Genomic DNA, 11,793 nt, shown 5'->3' on the forward strand with positions numbered 1-11,793 from the left:
TATATATTTATTTTTTCGTATATCTCGAAATATACAAAAAAAATTATAAAAGAAATTATTAATTGCTAAAAAAATATAATTTTTAAAAACATGCACAATTTTTCATAAACATATATATATATATATAAATTGTTGTTATTATACAAACATCAAAACTTTAAAATATGAGATTGTCTACTTACATGAGATCTATGTAAAAATAAATTATAAAATACATATTTTTAATTGGTTAATATATTCATTCAGCTTTATTCATTAAAATATGTTTTTATTTGTAATCATTTAATAATTGTTCGTACATATAAAAACAAATCAGTTTGTTTTAAATTTGACTTTAAAATTTATATATGTATATAAATATATATATATATATATATATACAAGTATTAATATATATATTTAAACATATTACAATGCTCAATTTTATATATTATATGAATAAAATTATTACTTGAAAAATGTATATAAATATTAATCAATTCGATTATTTTAAGAATTTATTTTTTTTGTCAAATGCAAACTACAACAACTATTGTAACATTGCTCAAATTTTAAAAACAAATTTAATCTCCTTTTAAATTTAAAAAAAAAATCTCTCTAAATGTATTTAAGTTTTTCTAGATAAAAAAACTTACTACAATATTAAAATTTCCTTATTTAAAAAACTATTATCATATTAAAAAAATGTTAAAAATCATGAGTTAATAAAAATAAATTAAATACAGACTAATTAATTCATTAAAATCAAGAACAAATTTTTTTTTATATATAAGTTTTTACTTTTTTACAATTAAAGCCAAAGTTATTTTTAAAATTATTTTTATGTTATAAATTTAACAATTGATATGATAAAAAATATTTTTAATTTTAATTGACAACATTTAGTGTTAGTGTGCGCTTTAATTTTTTAATCGTTAAGTTATATGTAATATCAATAAATAAAATAAAATGAAATAAAACCCATCAATTGCCAAATTACGTATATAGTCTTTAAAAGAAAAAAATAAAAAAATAATTAATGTTTATAAAAACAAAAATAGTTTGTGAAGAAAAACGGTAATTGAATTTTGAATTGTGTGCAGAATCTCAATGTTGATATGTAAAGCGTAAAAAATATAAAAAACTAAAATTATAATAAATATAAATTTTTTAAAATTTATGCAGTTTTCCAGAAATATAAAAATTATATTAATAATTAACTTTAAACTATAGTAGTATTGTATATTAAATATTTTTCAATCACTTAATTTCTATCTGGCCGTCCAAATTTTTATATTCCAGTTTAAAATATTGTCTTTTTTTTTTAATTAAATAGAGAACCTTATAAAAAATTTTAAAAATATATTTCGATTGTGTGGTTTCAATACTTTATTTATTTATTTTTTCTTCATTTAAATTGTTTGTAATTTGAAAAAAAAAATTTTTTTGAACTTTGCTCTTTAAATATTTCAAATTACATTTTTGAAATATGAAAAATTCTACAATTTATGAAACTATTAAATAAATCACAGTATTTAATAAAAACTTATTCAAAATTTAAAAAAACTAAACTTAAATACTTTAATAATAACTTAATTAATTTCGAATAAATTTTAATGATATTAAATTTTTACCTAAGTTTTTATATATTAATATATAAAAATTCAGTAAGAAGTGGTGAGATAAATTTATAATCTTTAAACACTTTTCTCTTGATTCCATAATAATATTAAAAGAAACAGTAGATATTTTCATAATAATAATTAAATTAAAATTTAGAGATTAATTTATATTCTTAAAAATTTCATATATGATGTTTTTTTTTCACACAAATAAATTTTATTAAAAGCAGTCAACAAATTAAGACAATATTATTAAACTGGAAGTATCTATCCCTCACGAAAATGTCAAGAAAAATTCAAAATAAAATTCTGTTCGATTTATCAAAGTTACATGTATTACTTTTAAAAAAAATATCGCTTAATAAAAAATTGTCTATTTCATTCAAAAATATGTCTTTAAACTTCTACTCACCGCAGCTAAAAACAAAAACAAAGCATATTTTTTTTTAACTTTTCAAAATAATTACAATGTAGTATAAAAATAAGTATAGTCAAAATATTGTAAGCTTAAAAACTAGTTGTATAATTAAAACAAAAAAGTGTGAAAAATATTTTGTAGTGAAAATGTGCAACTTTTAAAATAAAATTATATCAGTAAATCATATATTATGTACTTGTAAAATGATTAAATAGTTATGAAAGCTAACAAATAATAAAAATGTGCCAAATTGTATGTTGTGTCCATTTTATTTTTTTAAATGGCCACATCCCCTTCTCCCCTCATGAATCCTTAAAAGTAAATTTATTAAAGATATATAGTAATAATAGAACCTATTTTTAAATTTAAAGTTTTAACAAATTACAAGCATTAAAGCTTATGTATAAAATGTGAGTTTAACTTAAATCTGCTATTTCGCAAAAAAATTTTCTGTTTAAAAATATATAAAAAATTTTAAAATTATAAAAAAAAATGTAGCAGTTATTTTTTTCTTCCTAAGAGATTAATTGTAATACTGAAACAAACACAAGCGCTGAATTATATATATATATATACATACGTATATATAAAAGTATTAAAAATTAAAATAAAATTTTTTAAACAAAAATTACAAGATAAGAAATAAATTAAATCAACATACACAAAGCAAAAGATTAAATGAAAGCAAATGTAACAATCACAGCCCGCGAAATAATTTTTTATATATAATTATTATTTTCAATAAAACATAAAAATATTTAAACACTTATGTTTAGTTGAATAGAAATATGGATATGAATTCTCAAATAAAATTTCAACTATTTCTTCTTAATATTTTAAATGCAAATATTTGCGCAAATCTACTTGTTAAGAAAACTATAAATACTCAAAAAACATTACTCTTATTTTGATTAAGTTTTTTATTTAACAATAATCTTCAAATTTCAATTTTGTAAAGGTTGTGAACTGTGAAAATTTTAAAAATTATAAACAGATTTAAACACAAAAAAAAGTACAGCATTAAATATACACAGTCAGACACAATATCTAAAACAATATTTAAATAAAATAATATAGCAACATTCTATTAATATAAAATAAAGATTGTAATTAAAAATTTATGAAAAAAAAGAATATACTTGTTTGATTTTAAAATCGTCGATGATAGACAGGACTAACCACATATTAGGTCTGTACTCGTAGTAGCTTTGAATAACACTGTGTATATACAAGTGTGTCCCACCAACAAATTTTCGAGTAAATGCGATAATCTGAGAGCGTAACATAAACTGCCAAAATTTTAAAATTCTACACAGACTTTACTCGTACATTTTATTTCAAGTAAAATTTGCGTCGATATGTGAATCAGCTGTTTTAGTTTCAATTTAAATTTTTGTATTGTTTATTTGCGCGGTACTGGTGTTCTCACCAGACTAAACAAAGCTGTTCCATGAGGATCTTTGTAAAGAGCGTAATTTGGCACTTTATTTGTGTTACGCTCTCATTTTGTACTTTACTTGTGTTTACCTTGAGTTTTAGTACGAGTAGCTCGTGGAACAGATATATTGTGTTCTTCTTATTGTTATCGAATAATGATGTTAACACATTACCTATAACGAAAGGACCTATAACGAAAGCCAGACTCCACCTAAACACAAATAGGTTTTGTTTTTTTATTTGGTTTGCAATTGAACAAAAAAAAAAAATATTATGGATTGTTAGTATTATTAATAGTATCAATAAACATAAGATAAAAAATAATTTTAAGAAGTTGCATCTTCCCTTTTTAAAAATTCTAAAGATAAATACCTCATTATTGAAGATTGTCCACAATTTCTTGATCTGGATTACATATTTGAATGTATTATTAATATATATTTTATTCAGTTTCGATATAATTTTACATATACGAAATAGATTTATTAAAATTGATGAAGCCTTTAAATCGCTTCTTTCCTTGAATATTTAAACAAACTGCACTAATCAGAAGCTCATATTTCAAGAATTCTTTTATATATTCCTTAAATTTATTATATAAACTTTATATTCGATGATAACAATTAGCTTGCTTTTTTGTGTTTATCTTAACAACTAAAAGACAATTTGATTATTCAGACGCTAGGTGTATTCATCGTAGTTCTGTAACTCGGTAATTACTACAGTCATAATGTGACAAACGTCTGTGAACGCCCTTTTTTAATTCTTTTAAGGTAAATTTGCAAAATTGACAGTGAAAGTAGGAGATTTTTTACATAAAAGATAAAAATTGGTAAGAAAAGGTAGAAAAAATTTGATTTAAGTAAAATTTCATTTATTTAAATTTTTATGTCCATTATATATAATCATTTATTAAGTTTTACGTCAACATAAGAATATTTTATCGAATATCGAAAAAATTATGAGACTTGATGATAAGGTAGTTCGGTAACTTTGTGATTTCATAGGAATAAAAAAATAAAATTATTGGTTAAGTTCCTATTAAGCTAAACAAGCCGCTAAGATTCCTTTACTGAGTTATGTCTAAACATGCTTGTTGAAGTCAATTAATATTTTGTTTTGTTTGTGTTAAATAAAATCAAAAAAATTCCAAGAAAAATATCTACAAAAATCTTATCTAACTTTATTTAAATTCTGTTAAATATTTCACAATAACAAAATAAAAATCAGTTGTTTTACTGAACTTCAAAAAAAATTATTGAATCTATCTTATATATTATTTAATATGTTTATTAATTAATGTTTTTTGATACTGAGATACCTCCGTTTATAAAAAAAAGTTATCACACTCTCTACCATTAAACTATTGAATGGTAAGATTGAATTCTGTGGTAAATATTCTATTTATTGTACAGCTAAAAATTTTATTGCCAATTTGGTTCAAAAAGGTACATGTTTCATAATTAAAACTTGGTAAAATTTTATAGATTGGCGTACCTACTCGCCAACCATATATAATGTTTAACAATTTGTAGATTCGCTTTAAAGCAATAGTCTGGTCACCTTGTTCTTTGCATTTTCAGTAGTCATCCCTGATTTTGAAATGTCAAAACAAATGAAGCCAGTACAAAGCCTAAAACGAAAACAATAACAAATATGACGACAAGAACTAATTATAAAAAAAATCGTTCATTTGATTATAAACTAATTAATTTAGTTCAAAAGTATCCAATTTTATTTAAAAAACGAAGTGGTATTAATCACTACCAAGCTTTGAAGACGAAAAATGTTATATGGCAGAGGATTGCAGATGAAATGGAATCGACAAGTAAGTAAATCTTTAATTAAATTATCAGAAGTTAAAATTTAATTTTTAGAAACAATTTGTATAAAACGATGGATCAATTTGCGCGGGCAATACACAAAGGAACTACGTATGTCCAGGGAATTATGCCCAATCAAAGGTACTTTACGCGGTTCACATTGGCCATACTTAGAACAACTTAATTTTCTTAAGTATAAATGAAAAGTAGTTTACTTTAATAGTCACAAGAGATTTTACATATTACAGAATTGAAGAAAGTGTGAGTTCACCTACTGGATCAGGCAATAAAAGTGAAACTGACTTAGAAGTAGATAATGATGAAGATAGACAAGTTTTGATTAATTGTGGAAAGCTTCCAGAAAATATTATAACTGATGATATATTGGAAAAGCTAAAAAATGAAGAATTTGTTGTTGTTGATGAAATGGATCAGAATGCAGAAACATTTAAGTCTATTCCACCTAATGAAATAAAGCAAGAAGAACCTTTTAAAACATCACATGTAATAGAGCACCAACCTATTGCAATATCCTCATATGTTAAAGTAATGCAGCAACAAGTTAATGAAACACAACAGGCCAAATCAATGATACACCAACCTATTGTAATACCACAAATCAAAGGAACACAGCAGCAACCCACTGCAACACCCAATATTGATATACTAGAGCAGCAACCTATTCAAGTACCTGATGCTAAAGTAATAAAGCAAGAACCCGTTGAAAAACCTTTCAGCCTAGAAAATGCTTTAGTTGAAATAAGTACACATTTAAGAGATTTCGATGACACAAACAGATCTGTTGTCGAACAAAGAATTTTAGATTTTTTACGCAAAGTACCCCTTAATACTACAACTTTGAAGTATATTAACAACTTAGAAATATAAAAAATAACTAGAGGTTATAAAGTAACTACATGTGATTTTAACTTCCCAACACAAAAATTACACTTTATTACGGAGAATGTTTTCCATTTTAAATAATCCTTTTTTGTTGATATAATTTAAAGTCAGCTTTTATTTACAGTAAGTTTTATTTTGGTTTTCATGTAACTCATTTTAGTGTCGAAAAATTTTTGTAAAACAATTTTCTATTCAACATCATAACAAGAAGTCATAGAAACAGCTTTTATATTCTTCTAAACACGGGGCATTTTTAAATAATTATTATATTATTTAAACTATTTTACAGTAATCTTGTCTAACTCAACCCAAGGTATTTTTGGTTTAATAATAAATTCCTCTCGCGACAATTGGTCCAGCATAATCATTTGGATTCGTACATATTTGACTAGCCGTTCAATTCTCTCATAATCCTCACAATTCATTTCAAAAAATCTACGCCATAGCGCTCCAGCCATAATGCTGTCATTCGACATTGCTCCTTCGTCGTAAGCTATTAGAGCAGCCTGAAACTGTTCGGATAAAATTTCTATCTGTTTGCGTGTTTGAGATGGATTATTTGCCTATATAAAATAAGACTTAGTAATTTGGATTTTCTTTGAATAAGGTTATTTTAATTTTAACTTACACCCAATTTTTTTGCACGCATATTTACATCACCCCACATAGCTTCCACAATACAGTTACGAAGAAAACGTCCGTCTTCTCCTGACTCTGAACCCTCTGCCATTGCGCGGACCAATAACATCCAGACATGCAATTCTGTAACAAGAAACCAAGAATTGAAGGTATTTGGCAGTTTGAAATCCCGAAAGAAAACTAAATAGTTAATTTTGTCCGCTACTGTTTCATACAGCATATGACTTGCTACTTTAAGACGCTAACAAGAATATATAAAATTAACAATTAGTTAATAAACATATTTTTATAAATACGTACTGATTTTGAATTTGGTGCAAGTCCAACTTTATGTAGTACACGTTTAAGTATGCCATTTTGTTGTTGTAATTGTTGTTTTGTTTGTTTATTTATTAAATTTGTTTCTGCCGTGCAATATTTCCTTTTCGAAAGCTGTGGATGAATTTTGTTAATATGACAAGCATCTGTAAGACTATCAAAATATAAGAACTGTTGATTCCGCTCAGTGTTTGTAGTTGTCTGCAGTTGAGTGATCTAAATAGAATAAAAATAAATAAACATTAATATAACGTTTACATAAGACATGTCAGTGGGGTTCATTAAAATTTATGTGAATCGAAAATTAAAATAAGTTTAAAATTAATAATGCACTCACAGCTGATAAACATTGCTTTGTATTTGAAAACTTTGCTATAGAACGCAAATTAATCATTATTTTTAATTTTATTAATTTAAATTTTTGTACACATTAAATTAATACTTGCACTAAAAACAACCTTTGCAACTGTCAAACAAAAAATGATGCCACCATATTTTTTTAGAATCATGTGCTTTTTATCGCATTCGTTTTAATAAGAAGAATTTAGATTCATAGGTGTATTCTTCCGACAACAATGTTTCAATAGAACACGTGTGGCTTAAAAATTAACATGCAAATCAAAAACAAATTTCACAAAAATAATCCCACTTTCCTGATTAGCCACTCGAACTACAATAATGCCAAGTTTTAAAACTGATCTCTTATGAATGATTTTTGGATTAAAAAGGAAACCTCCAATCAGATGACAGGATTAGTAATTCTGACAGGTTAGTAATTGTGAAGAAGTCATTATTTATATATAATTATTATATTTGTATTTAATTGATACAATACATGTATAAATACAAAAGCAATAATAATAGGCGTTTTCGGTGGCTCGCAAGTAGGGCAAAAAACACCAAGCCTATACCGGCAGGAATGTATGCAAACCAACAACACTGTTTTCTCTTGCTAGGCCGGTAATTGAATACTGGCCACACACTTCGGCCAGTAAATAAAAAAGTGTTATAAACGCAATTAGAAAACAATGGTGAACTTTCATTGGAAATTCCAACGAATATTGCAATCATATACCACAAATCACATGTAAACGAAAATTCAAACAAAATTTGAAAATTTCATAAATTTTCGTAAACGAATAATACTTTGCAAAACAGAGCACTTATTAACACTGTTTCAAGAAGCATCAGTATATGAAATATGACATTTGTAAAATTGGCGCAATTTGAATATTAATTCGTAGCACCAGATTGTTAAAATCGAATTATAATGCCTATAATTGTAAAAACGTAAGTGGATTTTAATATAAGTAATTTTAAATATTCTTTATTTAAAAGTTCGTTAATATGATAATTGTGGCAAGTACACTATTTCAGTTAGAGGTTGCAGTTATATTTTTAAAAAACAAATAATAGCTGTTTTTAACTAATATAATTATAGAAGGAAATTTTTTATTAGTTGCAAACATTTATAAACTAAAAAAATTATTGAGGAAATATAAGTGAACAATTTTCGAAAATTATTTAGTGTGAAAAACGTTGTTCAACACTTCCGGTTATTTGTGTCCAGTGCATTGTGTGTTTTGTTTGCGAAAAGGTTGGTGGTGAAATTAATAGTTGTTCACAAATAAATTATAATGGGACCGCCAAAAAAACCAAAAAGAGAAAAATTCGGGGGAGATAAAACTGGTATTATATGGATTATTATAAATTAATAAAACATAATAAACCATTATTATATTAAGGAAAAAAACGACGCCCTGAAGATGAGGCCTACAGTCAAATGGTAGATGAACCTATGGATTGTAGTGAAACTGATGGTATACCTGGTGCTGCGACTAAAAATGCAGAAACTAATGATGAAGGCATTATGACTGATGAGTTTGGAGCAAAAGATTACCGCTCATTAATGGAATTGAAAACAGATCATACAAATCGTCCGATATGGGTAGCACCTAATGGCCATGTGTTTTTAGAATCATTCTCACCAGTTTATAAACACGCTCATGATTTTCTTATTGCAATAGCAGAACCAATTTGTCGTCCTGAGCACATACATGAGTATAAATTAACTGCGTACAGTTTATATGCTGCAGTTTCAGTAGGTTTGCAAACCAATGATATAATTGAGTATTTGAAACGTCTAAGTAAAACCACAGTACCTGACGGTATTGTGGAATTTATAAAACTTTGTACACTTTCTTATGGAAAAGTGAAATTAGTTCTTAAGCACAATAAGTAAGTACATGGATATTGCCAAAGGGACTTGGTTCTAACATAATTAATTTTAAGATACTTTATTGAGTCACCACATCCAGAAATTTTACAAAAGTTACTTAAAGATCCCGTTATTCAACAATGTCGTCTAAAGCGAGATGAAAATGAAGAATTTATACAAGGAACTGTTGATCATAAAGCCATTACAACATTTGGTACCAAATTGCCTGCTAATGATAACGCGGCTGCAACCGTAAGTGATGCGAATGATGCAAATGCCGCTGCCGCTGCTAACGCTGATCCTGCTGGTGTGGTACCAGATGATATTACCAATTATTATGATAAAATTGATAACGAGGATGAAGATGAGGATGAAGCAAGTCTAAATACTGTATCATTTGAAGTAAACCAAGAAAAAATTGAAGTAATTCAAAGACGTTGCATTGAAATTGAGCATCCTTTACTAGCAGAATATGATTTTCGTAATGATACAAACAATCCAGATATTAATATAGATTTGAAACCAACAGCAGTCCTACGTCCTTATCAAGAGAAAAGTCTACGTAAAATGTTCGGTAATGGCCGCGCTCGTTCTGGTGTAATTGTCTTACCTTGTGGAGCGGGTATGTTAAATCTGTATGGTGTACTGTAGTATTTTTATAAGTACTAGATGCTTTTTAAGGTAAATCGCTGGTTGGCGTGACCGCTTGTTGTACTGTACGTAAGCGAGCACTTGTTTTGTGTAACAGTGGTGTATCTGTGGAACAATGGAAGCAACAATTTAAAATGTGGTCATCTGCTGATGACAGTATGATTTGTCGGTTTACTTCCGAAGCCAAGGATAAACCAATGGGTTGTGGTATACTTGTTACAACATATTCAATGATTACACATACACAAAAACGTTCCTGGGAGGCTGAACAAACTATGCGTTGGTTACAGGAACAGGAATGGGGTATAATGGTTCTAGATGAAGTGCATACAATTCCAGCAAAGATGTTTCGTCGCGTTTTGACCATTGTGCAGTCGCATTGTAAATTAGGGTTAACTGCAACACTTCTACGTGAAGATGATAAGATTGCTGATCTTAATTTCCTCATTGGTCCCAAACTTTATGAAGCTAATTGGTTAGAATTACAGAAGAAAGGCTTTATTGCAAGAGTGCAGTGTGCTGAGGTTTGGTGTTATATGTCACCTGAATTTTATCGCGAATATCTAACCACAAAAACTGCTAAGAAAATGTTGCTTTATGTAATGAATCCATCAAAATTCAGAGCATGTCAGTTCCTTATTAAGTATCACGAAAAAAGGGGAGACAAGACTATTGTGTTTTCAGATAATGTGTTTGCATTAAAACACTATGCAATAAAAATGAATAAACCGTTTATTTACGGCCCAACTTCTCAAAGTGAACGTATACAAATTCTCCAAAATTTTAAATTTAATCAGAAGGTAATAATTTAATCAGATTACTCTAGATAAATGTTTAAATAAATAAAATTTATGTTTTTTAGGTAAATACAATTTTTGTGTCTAAGGTTGCCGATACAAGTTTCGATTTGCCTGAAGCAAATGTTTTAATCCAAATTTCTTCTCATGGTGGTTCACGTCGTCAAGAAGCTCAGCGACTTGGTCGTATTCTACGTGCTAAAAAAGGAGCCATAGCAGAAGAATATAATGCTTTCTTTTATACACTCGTTTCGCAAGACACATTGGAAATGGGTTATTCTCGCAAGCGTCAACGATTTTTAGTTAATCAAGGTTACAGTTATAAAGTGATAACACGTCTTGAAGGCATGGACGCAGACGATACCCTTGCTTATAAAACACGTGAAGAGCAGGCTCAACTTTTACAGATAGTTTTATCTGCTTCCGACATAGATTGTGAGGACGAAAAAATGCCGGGAGAACCAGGTGCACGTCCAGGAAGCAGTTCTGTAACTAAGCGTTCAGGTGGTTTGAGTTCTATGTCAGGCGGTGATGATGCTATTTACTACGAACAAAGGCGAAAAACAGGAAATATACATCCTTTATTTAAAAAATTCCGTTAGTTTCAGTATAACTGAGTGAAACTATTTCTGTTTTATATTTAAATTTGCGATTATAGATATAATAAATTTAAAAAGCGAAAATGTAATAAAATTAAATAAGAAAATGAAATTGTGAATTTTCACTGATGTTAAGTTTTAAATTTAGAAACAGTTAAAAATTTAAAAAGTTATTAAAATAAATTCGAAGTGAAAAGGTGTAGGAAATTTCCTAAAAATTTACTCGAAATTATGGATTTCTACTCGAAGATAGAATGACATAAAATTTTAATTGTAAGTTTATTTATGTAAATATGGTAAGATGCTAAACTGGTGCACGAATGTATGACACATCAAAAGTTATGCAGCTCATATAAGAAGTTTGTATTCAATATTCAAGTAATAACGAA

At 27.2% G+C, this 11,793-nt stretch overlaps 3 protein-coding genes across 5 annotated transcripts; 2 read left to right on the plus strand and 1 right to left on the minus strand.

The window, feature by feature from the left end:
* Window positions 1-5,136: 5,136 nt before the first annotated feature.
* LOC119673598 lies at window positions 5,137-6,200 on the plus strand. Of its 2 annotated transcripts, none has more exons than XM_038084847.1 (3): window positions 5,137-5,284; window positions 5,334-5,472; window positions 5,528-6,200. In XM_038084847.1, the coding sequence occupies exons 1-3, from the start codon at window positions 5,272-5,274 to the stop codon at window positions 6,165-6,167; spliced, it is 792 nt and encodes a 263-aa protein (XP_037940775.1). In that variant the 5' UTR covers window positions 5,137-5,271; the 3' UTR covers window positions 6,168-6,200. The 2 variants fall into 2 exon arrangements, with proteins under 2 accessions (XP_037940775.1, XP_037940774.1); XM_038084846.1 differs by having other exon boundaries at window positions 5,334-5,420.
* A 113-nt stretch (window positions 6,201-6,313) lies between these two features.
* On the minus strand, window positions 6,314-7,655 carry LOC119685327 (ubiquinol-cytochrome-c reductase complex assembly factor 1-like; the record flags this gene model as incomplete). Its single annotated transcript, XM_038099579.1, has 5 exons — window positions 6,314-6,745; window positions 6,811-7,062; window positions 7,122-7,355; window positions 7,477-7,511; window positions 7,598-7,655. Coding segments are annotated over 5 exons (864 nt in total), but the record flags the coding sequence as incomplete, so codon positions are not given.
* A 692-nt stretch (window positions 7,656-8,347) lies between these two features.
* Window positions 8,348-11,480, plus strand: LOC119673624 (general transcription and DNA repair factor IIH helicase subunit XPB). Of its 2 annotated transcripts, XM_038084849.1 has the most exons (6): window positions 8,348-8,429; window positions 8,668-8,828; window positions 8,885-9,377; window positions 9,432-9,979; window positions 10,039-10,808; window positions 10,871-11,480. In XM_038084849.1, the coding sequence occupies exons 2-6, from the start codon at window positions 8,777-8,779 to the stop codon at window positions 11,405-11,407; spliced, it is 2,400 nt and encodes a 799-aa protein (XP_037940777.1). In that variant the 5' UTR covers window positions 8,348-8,429; window positions 8,668-8,776; the 3' UTR covers window positions 11,408-11,480. The 2 variants fall into 2 exon arrangements, with proteins under 2 accessions (XP_037940777.1, XP_037940776.1); XM_038084848.1 differs by lacking the exon at window positions 8,348-8,429 and having other exon boundaries at window positions 8,608-8,828.
* The last annotated feature ends 313 nt before the right edge of the window (window positions 11,481-11,793 follow it).

Source organism: Teleopsis dalmanni, chromosome 1 (genome assembly GCF_002237135.1).
Source record: "Teleopsis dalmanni isolate 2A chromosome 1, ASM223713v2, whole genome shotgun sequence".
Lineage (NCBI taxonomy): Eukaryota > Metazoa > Arthropoda > Insecta > Diptera > Diopsidae > Teleopsis > Teleopsis dalmanni.

Excerpts from the sequence above, each read along its gene's own strand:
- LOC119673598 (XM_038084847.1), top strand. Across the intron at positions 5,473-5,527 it reads GAACAACTTAATTTTCTTAA|AATTGAAGAAAGTGTGAGTT; the intron begins GTATAAATGAAA and ends TACATATTACAG.
- LOC119673624 (XM_038084849.1), top strand. The coding sequence starts at position 8,777 with ATGGGACCGCCAAAAAAACCAAAAAGAGAAAAATTCGGGGGAGATAAA. Across the intron at positions 9,980-10,038 it reads TGTCTTACCTTGTGGAGCGG|GTAAATCGCTGGTTGGCGTG; the intron begins GTATGTTAAATC and ends ATGCTTTTTAAG. Across the intron at positions 10,809-10,870 it reads ATTTTAAATTTAATCAGAAG|GTAAATACAATTTTTGTGTC; the intron begins GTAATAATTTAA and ends TATGTTTTTTAG.